General features: G+C 42.2%; 2 protein-coding genes across 3 annotated transcripts; both read left to right on the top strand.

Annotated features, from left to right (window-relative positions):
• Window positions 1–1,563: 1,563 nt before the first annotated feature.
• On the top strand, window positions 1,564–4,672 carry LOC139433516 (transmembrane protein 131-like). The gene is made up of 2 exons (XM_071202552.1): window positions 1,564–2,733; window positions 3,853–4,672. Exons 1-2 carry the CDS (start codon window positions 2,716–2,718, stop codon window positions 4,129–4,131), a joined length of 297 nt encoding a protein of 98 aa, XP_071058653.1. The 5' UTR covers window positions 1,564–2,715; the 3' UTR covers window positions 4,132–4,672.
• A 1,746-nt stretch (window positions 4,673–6,418) lies between these two features.
• LOC117443185 (uncharacterized) lies at window positions 6,419–14,685 on the top strand. Of its 2 annotated transcripts, none has more exons than XM_071202551.1 (11): window positions 6,419–8,621; window positions 9,843–10,095; window positions 10,217–10,547; window positions 10,667–10,749; window positions 10,822–10,956; window positions 11,060–11,118; window positions 12,812–12,847; window positions 12,991–13,099; window positions 13,510–13,749; window positions 13,955–14,111; window positions 14,213–14,685. In XM_071202551.1, exons 5-9 carry the CDS (start codon window positions 10,863–10,865, stop codon window positions 13,623–13,625), a joined length of 414 nt encoding a protein of 137 aa, XP_071058652.1. In that variant the 5' UTR covers window positions 6,419–8,621; window positions 9,843–10,095; window positions 10,217–10,547; window positions 10,667–10,749; window positions 10,822–10,862; the 3' UTR covers window positions 13,626–13,749; window positions 13,955–14,111; window positions 14,213–14,685. The 2 variants fall into 2 exon arrangements, with proteins under 2 accessions (XP_071058652.1, XP_071058651.1); XM_071202550.1 differs by adding an exon at window positions 8,982–9,576 and having other exon boundaries at window positions 8,602–8,621; window positions 11,060–12,847.
• Window positions 14,686–14,933: the final 248 nt, after the last annotated feature.

Below are 14,933 nucleotides of genomic sequence, written 5' to 3'. Positions count from 1 at the left end.
TAGACTTTGCACATCTCACCGAGTATTGAAAGCCCTTTGAGTTCGTTGGATCTCGTGAAGTCAATCGGTTCCACCCCTCACGCTGGTCCCCTCGTCCCGTACGTTTTATGTCGGGGTAGAGGAGGATCCAAGATCCCGGAGCTAGCAGCCACCAGCGTCCAGAGGTTTCCCCGATCAAACATACAGAGATCCTGCCGACAACGCCATTTGTTATGGAAATCTAGGGCCCAACACAGCTGGAGAGTACAAGTCAAATGATCATAACAAATAAATGGTGAATCGAGAAAAGCTGTCTTTTGGTTATTTATTTGAAGCTTCAAATACACGATATAATGATTGAATAATGTCACAAGTCGCACAGAGTATAAGATAGTCTGCGCGAGAGTGCGCAGAACAATGGAAAAGCAAAGGTTATATAGAAAAGGAGTGGGAAAGAGAACAATCTGGGTTCACACAGTCAGATTGTTGATGAGACACCCAGTGGCCTTGAGTAGATAGCATAACGGTTCTCAGAGCAGGGAAGTTCGTGATGTGTCTGACTGTGTATGAGTCTCCCAGTCTGCTGAAACAGCTGTGGCCTTGCAGAGACTGGGAAACTCATAAGAGAATATAATAGAATAATAATGGTAAAAGCACAACAAGAGGAAATAAGAAGCATTTGGTTTAAACATATGAAAGATATAATAAGGATAATAATAAGGATGATAATAATAAAAATTTCCACTACAGTATTCTATGTTTTTTACAGCGGGAAGAAAAGTTATCGATAAAAAAGTTATCGATAAAAAAATAATCGATTCTCGAGAATGTTTTGTGAACCAAGGAGTAGAAAGAAAACTGTTTCGCTTTGGGGTGGAGAGAACGCCATGGGTCCACACAGCCTGTTTGACTCATAAATAGTGAGATGGCTTTAGCCATTTTAGAGGGTGAGTCCCGTTTTGGGCTAGATTTGTCTAAAAGCAGGTCCATTGTACAGTTGAGATCACCGCCCAAAATCAAATGGCGGGAGCTTAGGTCTGGTAATAATGATATCACTTTTCCCATGAATGCTTCATCATCCCAGTTGGGCGCATATAGATTGGCGAGAACAACATTGACATTATTGAGGGAACCAGAAAAATCACAAAGCGGCCTTGAGGATCCGCTATAACCTCAGTCGGGCTGAACTGTATTTTTGTATGCATCACAATAGCTGCGCCTCTTGCTCTACTACTGAAATTGGAATGAAAGGTTTGGCCAACCCATGATGCCTTTAACCTATGGTGGTCCTTAGTGGTCAGATGAGTTTCCTGTAGAAAGGCAATTTCCGTTTTAAGGTGTTTTAAGTGGGAACAAATTCTGCCTCTTTTAACCGGGGCATTCATGCCCTTAACATTCCAGGAGACAAGTCTTAGACATGCTTCACCATTTCCTGTTAAATTAACCATCATCAAAATATGAGCCTGAAGTACATGAAGAGGTAGTATGCAGCCTATTTAATGGAAAGCAGGAGAAACGAACAACAAAAATACAACAAAATAAAATAAACATATAGTAGGACCTAACACCCAAATTCTCCCCAAAAAAAGAAATGCTCTCAAAAAGGAGAGCCAAACACACATTCCCTTTCCTAAGCTTGTTCCTAAAACGAGAACGAGCAGCAGGACTCCAAAAAAATATGTCACTTCCGTATGACATTAACCTATAATCTAACTAATATTTCTGAGCAGACAGGGCTCCTAACTCTACAATTGGTCTGACATGCAGAGTAAACAGTCTAGTTTAGTTTATAGCCAATACAAAGTTAACCGCAAAAACCTGAGATGGTTCCTAGCAAGGCTTGTTTCCCCCGGACCGTGCCCCTTTAACACCGCTACACCGGAAGTGGCCATAGTAAACATCACACAACAACAGAGAGAAGATAGTGCACATGCTGGATAACAACATCCATCCATACCTCACGGTGGATCCATATCAGGATATCTTAATACAAACATACTCAGGTTAAACATTTCAACTTCACCGTTTCCTGAGAAGTCCGTTTGTGAGTGTTTATTTGCCGTGCATTCAGTCCAGAGAAAGTCCGTGCTCCACAGCCTCCCACTACTCCGGCGGGACAATGCGTTGGATGTAGAAGTCCTGGGCTTTTTGCGGACAGTCAAAGTAGTAGTCGTCATTTCTGAAGGAAACATGAAGACGAGCTGGGTGCAACAGGCGGAATTGTATTCCTTTCTGGTAAAGAGAATTCTTGATGGGGATGAACGCAGCTCGCTTTTCGGCTAGGACGGAGCTGATATCAGGATAAACTCAACTCGGTGCCGCCGTAGTCCAGCTTATGTTGTCTGGCCCATTTTAAGACTGCTTCTTTTTCCTGGAAACGGAGGAATTTTACAATGAAGGCCCGAGGTTTCCCCGTGTTGTTGGAGTCTCCCGGTCTGGGACCCAGGGAGCGGTGGGCTCGTTCTATCTCCGGAGGACTGCTGAGAACACCGGGACCCGTCACCTCCATTATCAAGTCAGACACAAACTTTATCGGGTCCTGACCCCTCTCGCGCCCCTCGGGTATGTTTATTATCCTCAAGTTGGACGGCCTGGACCTGTTTTCGAGGTCATCCACCCGATCCTGGAGTGTGATGGTTTGGGACTGTAGGGACTGAACAGTGGCTTCCATCAAGTTGAGTTTCTCAAAGTTTTCACCCACCACTACTTCGATTTTGTCGAGGCGGCTGTTGAACGATGCCACTTGTTGTCCCAGTGAGTTTACCGACCTCTCCAGGGAGTCCGTTGATTCTTTTAACAGTTTAGCCATGTCGGATTTGAAACTATCACTTTGTTTGCTGAGAAGAGCCTCCAGGTCCCCCTTGGTAACTGGGCAAGCGGCAGCCATGTTAGCTGCTATCTTAGCCGCTGTGGTCGCAGCTCTGGTTGATTGTGTGGTCGATGGCTGTTTCTGTTTCCCCTTAGACATTACTTCATAGTTCCCTTAAATATGAGCATGGTTTGATTCGGTTACCAGATCGGTTTTGAGTAGTATTTGATAGGTATAGAAAAGTTTGTCAGGAGCCCTCCACGCACACGTCTGCTCACTCCCTCATCAAACGGAAGTGACAATATCCCAAGAGGGGACACATGTTGATGAAGAAGAGGGGACACATGTTGATGTAGAAGAGACATGAAGAAGAGGGGACACATGTTGATGTAGAAGAGACATGGAGAAGAGGGGACACATGTTGATGAAGAAGAGGGGACACATGTTGATGTAGAAGAGACATGAAGAAGAGGGGACACATGTTGATGAAGAAGAGGGGACACATGTTGATGTAGAAGAGACATGGAGAAGAGGGGACACATGTTGATGTAGAAGAGACATGAGAAGAGGGGACACATGTTGATGTAGAAGAGACATGAAGAAGAGGGGACACATGTTGATGTAGAAGAGACATGAAGAAGAGGGGACACATGGTGATGTAGAAGAGACATGAAGAAGAGGGGACACATGTTGATGTAGAAGAGACATGAAGAAGAGGGGACACATGTTGATGTAGAAGAGACATGAAGAAGAGGGGACACATGGTGATGTAGAAGAGACATGAAGAAGAGGGGACACATGTTGATGTAGAAGAGACATGGAGAAGAGGGGACACATGTTGATGTAGAAGAGACATGAAGAAGAGGGGACACATGTTGATGTAGAAGAGACATGAGAAGAGGGGACACATGTTGATGTAGAAGAGACATGGAGAAGAGGGGACACATGTTGATGTAGAAGAGACATGAAGAAGAGGGGACACATGTTGATGAAGAAGAGACATGAAGAAGTGCATGTTGCGTAATAGGCATGTCTCTCACAGATCCTCTCCCCCTTGTCTCCAGTCCCTCCTGGGTAACGCCCGCAGCCTCTGGTCTGCCCCGACGCCCTTCAGCTCCTCCATCTGGTCCACCAGCGCTGACTCTGCGCTGCACCCGTTCCCCCCGGCCTCCAGCTCCTCCTCCACCCTGACGGACCTGGTGTCCCCCGTCACCCCGTCGCCCCCCCCCTCCGAGATGAGCCGCACCTACAACCCGTGGAGCATGTGGCGCCCGACACTGAGCCGCCGCAGCTCCGAGCCCTGGCCCAGCTCCTCGGACAACAACAACAACAACAACAACTGAACAACACTTAAAGAGGCGGTTTTCATTATTTTAATCCCGACAGGAAGTTACCCTGAAGTGTAAGAACAGGGTTGCGTGGTGTCGCGCTGCAAGCCAACCAACCCTTCGCAATTTAGTTCTCCGCAGCTTTTTATTCACGGGGGCAGAAATGCTAATTTTATTTGGATTTGTTTTTTAACAGATTGCCCCTGAATTTAAAAAAAAAATGCATGGTATGCTAATGCCAGTGCAGACATGTTGCTGTTCTAGAAAGGCTGGTGATGCTGCATCCTTCTCAGAGTTTGTCTCAGTATTAACATTTTCATTTTAAACGTATTCTCAGTCATTTTGGTTCTTATTGGTTTCTAAAAAAAAAAGACATTTGAATCATTGCACCAAGTTTTAATTTGGCAGCGGGGATTTTTTCATGATCTGAATTTTCAGAAGTCCAACAAATAAATTCTTATTTCACATTTTAAACAGGAGTTGGTCAATGAACACTTTGAGGTTTGTGTTATCGCCTCTATTTGTCAGCTAATTTAAATAAAGGATTTCAGCAGAACATTTTGTGTTTCATTTTGTTTCATTTACATCATGCAGAAAATAAAGTCAAGTAACATAATGACGTTAAGGACGGATTAGCAATGAGATGGCTGCAGACACATGGGGTAATACATCATTAATACATTTCATACCAAACAGATCATGCATTTTAGCCATTCCTCATTTCGCTCAATTTAACACTGTCTTTTCATGGGCTGATTCTGTGAGAACAGCGCCATCTACAGGCCTGGCATATGTACTACAGCGTCTCCAGCGCTTTCGAACGGCATGTCTCCTCCTGATTGGTGGAGTTGGCCCAATAGCCGTAGCGCCACCTCTGACGTCACAGAAGTGTTCAAATCTGGATCAGATCCGTTGCTGCCCCTTTTTAAGAGATTTGGGTATGGAGGAAAATAGAGAGGGTTGTGTTTCCTGGAACACATATTCATGTATAAAAGACGTAGGTCACTGTTACGTTCCCAATTGGCTAGGGGGAACAAAAGGGAAACGACACGACCAGAGTAGTATTGGTATAATTATAAGTGATTTATTGTAAATTGCAGCGATAAACAAAATGGCAGGCAGGCAGCCTGAAACAAACAAAAGGGCCAAAAGGGCACAGGTTGACAGATAACCAAACTAAGGGAGGACTCAAAAGGAGTCTAAAGGCATACAGGGAGAATACATACTAATATACTAAATAGAGAACGAAACAAAACCTCACTTCAAGAGTGGTACAACTAACAAAGGGAGTCTAGACAAAACACAGCTAAACTAAAAGGCAACAGTCACAACATCCTAATCTACTCTACACACTAACTAAACTAAACTACACTCTAACTAAGCTACGCCAGACACTACTAATCACACAAGTTTAACCAGTTAACAGAATTCTCTCAGAGCAAGTAGCGAGAGGCGTCTGTCCACATGTCAGAGCCTCCAGAGTGATGATTGTCCCCAGCTTTGTAGTCCTCTCCAGCAGGTGTGCGCTGGGCTTGCACAGGGATTGGAGAACGTCGGGCCCGGCGTGCTCCAATCAGTGTCCTCGGAAGTGGACCAGGAGATGACAGCCAATGATGTTGGGGCAACCACACAGCTCATTTGCATAATCCCACACACAGCTGAAAACACTCAGGCAGATTAATGAGCAGACAAACAGCATCCGTAACAGTCACCTTTAAGTTAAGTGGAGGATCCGTTTATGTGTGTTGTCAGTTTATTTTGTTTATATTTATCTCGCAATGTTATTTTGAACACAACTACAAACATTCATCTAATCATTCAACTCTGGTATTCAATCAATCAATCGGATACGGCTGTAGTAGGCCTAGGGCCTTTTAGTCGCTCATAAATAAGTAGATCCCTGTTATGGAGTCAGATTTGGGTCAATATTCTAGCGCGTAAAACGAGCTACTCACGAGCGGAATATGTGCTTTTACACGCGCATATAATGACCCTCGCGCGCAGAATAAACCAGATTAAAGAGACAGCCCTCTTGCTCGCGAGCGGGAGTGTCAGCCTCGCGGAGTCTGTCTACGCGTGCGTGAAAAGTTTCTGACACTTTGGGGCGGAGCCACTGGACTTTGATTGACAGCTGCCAAGAGCCGAGGAGTGACAGCTGTAAGATCAGTTGGACGAGACTGAATGGTAAAGTTGTCCATAAAAAACTGTTATATTCGTAAAGTGTACAGCTAATATATATATATATATAAATATATATATATATAACTTAATTTGATATACAAAAAATACACATTAATTCTAGGAGTGCAATACTTTTACAAACACTATAGTAATAATATGCATTCATTATGACAACATCATACTATTACTATAGGAGTGTTCTTGTGTTAAAAAAACAACTACAGAAACACTATATATTATACTATAGTTATACTATTTAAAATAATATAGGAATACTACAAAGATCTAGATACATAGTATTACTATTGAAATATTATAGGGCTACTATAGCTAATAAAATGGCACTACAGAAAAAACTATAGTAATACAATAGCTGGTGAAAAATACAAACGTACTAAAGGACACTATACAACTCTTATAGTAATATTACACATCTGTCGTAGTTCTTTATTTATCTACAGAGATCTGGCTCAGAATACACCGGAAACCATTCTTTTACCGTTCTGTTTTAATTTCACAATAAAGTTAGTAATATTTTTTTCTGACATTATTGTTTTTTATTAACTACTAGACCGCTGGGTCATGTTAAGACCATCTTTTCTGTGTTGCTGCGGGTTTTCCATCGCTTTTGTGTTACAAATATCAAAACAATAACTAAATATATCCGTCGTAAACTAAACCTGTGTTCGGGGTACCATATGTGTTCGGGGTCCGTCTCTTACCAATGACGTCATGACGTCACGCATTGTGATTGGCTGTACGGTAATTTACCGGTAATTTCGATGTATATTTCCATTGAAAATGCTAACCGCTAGCCGCAAAGCTAGCATCGCAGCCACTGCTCCGTTTTCGGAGATTTTGCACACGTTTTTCACAAACATGTTCACACGCTAGGAGTATGGGAGTACTTCCATTATCTTCGTCTTGGTCTGTAGATGTTATTTGATGTGTCATGTGTAGTGCTGCGTACCGGCAAGCCGAACCGGTACTGGACTTGTAAAAAGTTTCGGTTCAAGTCCGGTTAAAACCGGAACGTCGGGAACCGGTACTTGGACTCGCAAAAAAACTAGCACTTACGTATATTCTGGTGTCTGTTGTTATTTAAACATTCCCTGATAAACGTTATTCAGCGTCAATAAATGAGTGCTAATCCCAGTGTGCTCAGTGTACAACATCACATGTCATTTCACCTTCGATTCACGGTTTGAAAACGTAGCCTTTCGCCACATGCTAATGCTAACCGGAAGTGAAGAATTTTCAGAATAAAAGTATTAGTTAAGTTAATAGTGTGAACTTCCGTTTTATTCAGAATAAAACTGATTTAAATTAAATAGTGTATTTAATTCAAAATTACGCCATATCAACATTGATTTTAATTTCTAACAGTATGTATGTACATCACTATGTATGTAGTATGTACTGTATAATGTACACATGTAGAGTTGTAGAAAATGTACAGACAGTACACTCTGACTGTACAGTCACTACAGTTTAGCCTATACTGTATAGTAGGTGTGTAACAGTGTAATGCGTATAGTCTACTCTACACTCTACCTTTCAGCAACGTTTTAGGGATTTAGGCTCAGTCAGCTCAGGGACTGTTTGGTTACTTTAGTTTGGTAAATGAAATAAATGTTTGAACTTTGTAGTAGTTCACTGTAGTTGCTGTCATAAGTCATTTGTAGACTAAGTGGCAAAAAGTGTTTTTTCTACATTTGTACTTTGTAGAGAAATGTGGACACAAGTTAGATGGGAGCTCAATAAACCTGATGAGTTTGAATTTGAGTTGATTATTGTTAATTTTAAATTGATAATTAGCTCACAATAAGTTCACTTTAGTTACTCACACAACTTGACACAAGACATGGGTTCAGGTCCGGACTTATAAGTCCGGACCTGAACCTGAACCTCTGGACTTGAGTCCGGACCTGAACCTGAATGTGAGTCCAGGTACGCAGCACTAGTCATGTGTGTCCCAAAAATAACAATCGCAGAGCTGCCAAGTCTCACCCTTTGAGAGTGAGAGTCACGCAATTTAACCTCTTCACACGCCTCACGCCACACTTGCCATTTCACACGCTTTCCCCCCCCTCTCACTACTTTATAATTATTTTTTTATTTAATGATATATTTCCATAACTTGTTGCTTGAGGTTTGCCGTAGTTCGAGTCAGGGATAGGGTGAGCCCGCCCTATTCTGCCCCCGATTGGCTGACCGAGAAAGGCACCGTATACAAACCAATCAGAGGCAGCTTAGGGCGCGTCACTGCGTCTGGTCTCTATCCTATGAAGAACCCATTTTCATCTGAAGCGGGAGGTCAAACGGTAGGTAATCACTTCATTTTAATTTTACAAACGCATTCTTTTTATTGTTATGAAGTCAACGGTGAGTCTGACTACGTGAGCGTTACACAAGCTGCTGGTGAGCAGTGTGGCAGGTTGCTGCGGTGGGTTTAACAACAAACAACCGTGAGTTATAGCCGTGTTAGTTAAATCATCACGCGTGTGTGAGCTAATGGATGCTTGCTATGAGCTAAGGGAATTTACAGTACTGTACCTGTGTTGTTTGCATTTCTGTATAATAAAATATTCAATCAATCAAACAGTAACATGTAGCTATCTTTTAAGACTGGATCATTCATTCCTTAACTGTACTTCGATTTCTGTCTGATGTTTGTCTGTTAGTTTGAAAGTCTGAAAGATGTCTGATAAGAAGAAGAAGAAGCAGCAAAGAGATCTGCTGTCATTCTGGGCAGTGGAGGGTCAACCACCCCCTGCCAAACTTGCCAGGTCAGAGGAAACAGTGGAGGAGGCTTTGGATCTCTCAGTGAATGACAGAGCGGAGGAAAATGAGTGTCCAGAGGGCACAGAGAATGAGACTGCAGAGGAGACAGAAGATGATGATGATGTAGAAGAGATTAAGGCTCCAGAGGACACAGAGGATGAGACAGAAGAGCCAGCAGAGGAAACGGTGGAGATGAGAGTAGAAACAGGGAAAAAGCAGAGTGTTAAGAGTGGAGCAGCCACCTACAGGTGCACTTTTAAAAGGGAGTGGACAGCAGAATGGCCATTCATCACTATAGGCACCACCACCTCCTACTATTGGTGCTCGATATGCAGACATGAGAACAGCTGTGCCCATCAAGGAAAGGCAGATGTCATCAGGCATATGAAAAGCAAAGGGCATCGTGCCAAAGAACAGGCAATACAGTCAACAACCACGATTGCCCCTTATTATGCGCCAGTCTCTGTTGGTGGCATGACAGCACAAGAGGCCAAGGTATATATTATGAACAGTGGCAGTGGCTGAATTGCACTTGTAGGTTATATCAGCATAAATAATAGTAAATGAAACAAACTGTCACAAATACCTTGTCTAACATGTTAATTTGGACTCTTTTTATTTATGTTTATTGTTGTATGTAATTGTGTATTTCTAGGGACCTTGAGTCGGCAATAAATGCATTTATTCAATCCAAAAACACTTAATGTTTTATGGAATGTTTTTACATGATTTGCTCTTTGATGACCCCCTTTCTGTTGCAGACCAGGAGAGCTGAGGTAAAGGTGGCAGTGTCAATGGTCGAACACAATGTGCCGTTTGCAGTAGCAGATCACTTCAGCCCATTGCTAAAAGAATGCTTCAAAGATTCCCCTACTGCACAGAACTACAAGTGCGCCCGCACAAAAACATCGTGCATAATAAATGAAGCAGTGGCCCCACATTTTAGAAAGGAACTGGTCATGAAGATGAGGACCAATCCTTTCACATTAATCACAGATGGATCAAATGATACAGGTCATTACACTTTCCACACTTTCCAGCACCCATTTTAGATATATTATTAACCACAGAACACACACACAATTTCAGTCTGATGTGTACCTTAATCTGACATATATGTACCATATCGTTGCAGGAAGAGAGAAGATGAACCCACTCACTGTGCGGGTATATGACAGTTCCACCAGTAAAGTTGTCCACAGGTTTCTGGATATGTGCCCCACCAGCGGGCCAAGCTGCGGCACAGCTGAAGTGATATACCAGAAGATGGACGAGGCCTTGCAAAAAAACGCCATACCATGGAGAAACTGTGTGAGTCTGTCTGTTGATAATGCACCTGTCAATACAGGAGCAAGAAATTCCATCGCATCCAGAATTCTTAAAGAACATGGCAGCATCTACATCCATGGGTGCCCTGTCACGTCATCCACAACACTGCCAAACAGGCTGGCCGGGGCTTTTTGGAGGTGAGTTGAATCATGTATGATTTCTATGACCAACCATATCCGTTAGGCCTAATGTCAAGTCTAACAGGTTGTTTGTTATGCTGTGGTGTCATGTGATTATAAATCATCATGTATTGCAGGTGTGTGGATTTGATCCAGAGGATCTGACTGGATGTGGGATACTGGTTTAAAGGAAGCACCAATCGTAAAGGTTACCTGACAGGTATGTGCAGTCCAAATGAAATGCAGAAGAGTTAAATTAAATTGAAATTAAGATGTTCCATTCTTGTCATAGAATTCTGTGAGCTCCATGGAAGCGAGTATTTAGAAATACTTATGCACGTTTCCATTCGATGGTTGAGCCTGGAGAGGTGTTTGACTCGTATCCTGCAGCAGTATGAGCCACTGGCCAGCTACTTCAAGTCATCAGGTAGGCATTATATTTCAATGATCCAAATGAACGAACGATTATTATAACAGACTGAAAAGTAAATGTATGTAGTATGCACAACCTGTGTTTTTTGTATTTACAGATGAGAAACAACCAAGATTCAGGAGGCTGTTGGAAGCATTCTCTAGCCCAATGACAGAGGTGTACCTGCTGTTCTATCAAGCAACGTTGCCAGTCTTCTCCACCCAGTGATGTACCTGAACGCGTTCAATGAACGATCGTTCATGAACGCGTTCATATTTTGGGCGAACGTGAACTGAACGTACTGTATTTCCGCTAGATGAACGTAATTGAGAACGCGTTCATTCTCAGCGCTGTATAACGGCGTTCAAAAGTGCGTTCATTCTCAGCACTGTATTATAACGGCGTTCAAAAGTGTGCCAGATTTCATATGCCTTTCAGCCGAAAACCCAGTTAAAACACACCGTAAACAGGCTTCAAAATAATGCGGAAAACCACCCAATTTGGCAACAGCAAGCTGCCTGTGACGCGTACGCGCCTGTCACCCCTGGCTGTCGCACTAAAATATAAATATACTAAATATATCAGACTCCTCACAACAAACAATGTGGAACCGCGGAACCGGCGAGCATTGAATGAATGAATGAATTAGTATGGACGAAGCCGAGAGCAGCTGCAGCAGCACTCGCTCAGAGTGAGAGTCTACGGCAGGGGTGGGGAACCTCCGGCCTCCGTATACGGCCCGCGAGACAATTTGGTACGGCCCTCGAGGTAATTTATAAACACACGCAAAAAATAAAAAAATGAAAGAAATCTAGACCGCAAACAAATTAAACAAGCGAGTGCCTGTTTTTCCTGGCCAAGATCAGGGTCCTTGAACACAACACGAGCCTAACGTGTCATCACGTGGTATATGTCTCGACTGACAGGGGTGCAGTTCTGACGGAGAGCACCAGAACGCCACTCCAGCACTTCAGAAATGGCAGAAAGTCCATACACATGCCGCAGTTTCTGCGTGTCTGTGTCTTTAGTTGAAAGCCCAGAGGCGATCTGCTCATCTGTCATACAGTCAATAACTTTGTTGTTATCATTAGCATCTGGTTAGCTAGCTATGCTAACGAATATAAGAAGCTTTGTCTACAACCAGTGAGGTAAAGGCACATCTTTATATGATCATTATAGTTATAAAAAAAATAAGAGAATAAAGTAAACAGGTATAAAATACTATATGACAGTTATTAATAAAGAAGAATACAGTTTGAAAGGGGAGTGATTTGTCAAATATCCATAAATTAAAAGTAAATCTGTTTACAGTTCTGTTTCATCTGGGTGTTGAGAGATGTGTCCATCGATCTCCTAATGTTGCTCTCAAAGTGCACCAGATTGATGCTTTTAACTTCAACATTTAAAAAAAATCTAAACTAAATACATTTGCACACATCTTGTGTCCAGATCTTTCTGTTTTGGTGGTCACGCCACACCCTGCACGTGCATGCATACGCGAGTCATGGTGAGATATCTGGATTAAGAGGTTGCTTTTTCTTTGCACAGAATGAAATGAATGGGCTGTGATTTTAGTTTTTTTAAGCAGAGGTCAATAACTTGTACGGCCCTCTGAGGATATTGTAAAAATTGAAATGGCCCATTAACATCGTACAGGAGACAAATAATAGCTCGCAGCAACGTATTGAAAAAATAACTATGAACTATAAATTAGTTCATTTTTGAAACCATGAACTTTAGTTCAACATTTTGAATTATGAACTATGAACTGAACTAGTTCATTTTAAAATATGTGAACTGTGAACTGAACTAGTTCATGTAGAAAGTGAACTTTCCCAACACTGTCTCCACCTTCAACCTCCTCCTCCAGAGAGAGAAGTCCTCCATCTTCCTTCTACATGATGAGGTAAATTGGGAAGGTTGGAATACAGCATGCTAGTAATACAGTATGCTAGTAATAATGTACTATGTTTGTTCCTTTTTTCATTAGCACTCTACTTCTAGGTTACATTTAATTTTGAAAATCTTTTCTGAAATACAAATTTGTAGATACGGAGTTTCATCCGCAAGTTGCTTTCAAAGTTTCTGAAGCCCGCAGCACTGCAGCACCAGGAATTGCATGACATCCTCTATAAGGACCCATCAAACCAACTGCCAGGTAATAAAGTTTCACATCAGCAGATGCACGTACGCTTTCCACTCACTGATCTCACTCACATCGTGCTGTTGGTGTTTGTTAGAGGGCTGCTTGTGCAGACAAGTTATGAGTTTGATCATCTCATCTCATCACACACGACCACAATGGAAACAAGTCCACAGGACTTTCCTATGTTATCCTTTTAGCCCAAATGAGTGACTGTACCCTGTGTCACTGATGTGATGAAGATACTTAAAGGGGTGCTTTCAAGTTAGCTATTGTGGTTGTTGATGATTGCTAAAGTGACTCAACACCGGTCTCATACTGACATGTTGGTGTTGGGAATGAGAACATATTGCATCAATCTTTCTCCAGAATCGCATACAGCACCTTAATGAGGTGACGTTGTTGATTTATTGTGTCTCTCGTAGGAGAAAAGCTGGTGATCGGCTTCACTACTCGAGGTACACTCAACAGGCTCCTTGATGCAGGAGACATTACACCGCAGCAAGTGCAGAGGTTCCAGCAGGCAGCAGTGTTCTGGTGAGGGCTGTGGAGTATGCCATGAAGAGACTCCCCATGAGAGAGCCCCTCATAAAACATGCCATGTCTCTGGATGTCCAGCAGAGGGCAGAGTGTGGAGTGGAAGACGCCTTGTACTTTGTCGACAGGTTAGTTGGGGTATCAAGTCAAGTACATTTATCTATAGTGCCAAATCACAACACAAGTTATCTCAATATACTTAATAAGTAGAGCAGGTTAAAGACTATTGGCACATTTTCTTAATAGATTGTAAAGTTTAATGACCACATCTGAAAAACAACCTGTTTCAGCTACATTACTTTACCAGATCAGTGCACATTGTGTTCTTTTTAGGTTTCCTGAACTTCTCCCATACAACGGACCTGATGAGCGTGACAAACTGGGTGAGGAGTTTCTGGACTACCAATCCATGGACATTGCCATGCCCGAAGACCCAGCCACGTTCGACATAGAGAACTTTTGGGGGAACATGGCATCAATGAAGAATAAGGTAAGAATTATTCTGCACCCTTTGAAATACCCATTGACGTAATCAACTTAATTCTATACAAAAATACTTGAGAGTAATTAGGCTTCCTACATTTTTCAAAGGTGACCGGGATGAGCAGATTTGGGAGGCTCTCTCGTATTGCCAAGTTGGTGTTGGTACTTCCGCATTCAAATGCTGATGCTGAACGAGTGTTCTCTGTGGTGGGACTGAACAAAAGCAAAACCCGAAACAGTTTGGCTCTTGATGAACTCTGTCATCCATCATGACTGTGAAGATGGCAAACCTTGAGCCACAGTGTTTCAAATGGGAGCCCCCTCCCTCTGTCATCAAGGCATCAAAATCAGCCACAAACACCTACAACATGAGACATGTCATGTAAAAGAAAAAAACATAAACAAAGACATGCACTTTATTTTTTTATAATATATATTATATCAATATATTATTCAGGTTCTAATGTTGTTACACTTAAAGAAAGAATGCACTAAAGGAAAAGGCTGCTATTGGTTCTTAAAAGGCTGCTATTGTTTCATTATATTGACATTTTATAAATAAATGTATTTTATTTGTTAAACTGGTCAATTATTAACACTATATAAGCATGAGAAGGCCGACAGTGCAGGGAGAGCAGCTGGCATGGGGGTGAAGACATCACAACAGTCTTAATGTTAATTTAAATTGAGATATTCCTCTAAATCGACGTTAAAAAAGGCCAAAAAAATCGCCGTCGAACACATCAACCCCAAAAGTCTCACTCCTACTTTTTACTGAAACTTGGCAGCCCTGCAATCGACAGTGTAAACATAATTATGTAAATAACCC

Source organism: Pseudochaenichthys georgianus, unplaced genomic scaffold (assembly GCF_902827115.2).
Source record: "Pseudochaenichthys georgianus unplaced genomic scaffold, fPseGeo1.2 scaffold_552_arrow_ctg1, whole genome shotgun sequence".
In the NCBI taxonomy this organism is placed as follows: domain Eukaryota; kingdom Metazoa; phylum Chordata; class Actinopteri; order Perciformes; family Channichthyidae; genus Pseudochaenichthys; species Pseudochaenichthys georgianus.
This window is presented reverse-complemented; position numbering and strand designations above follow the sequence as displayed.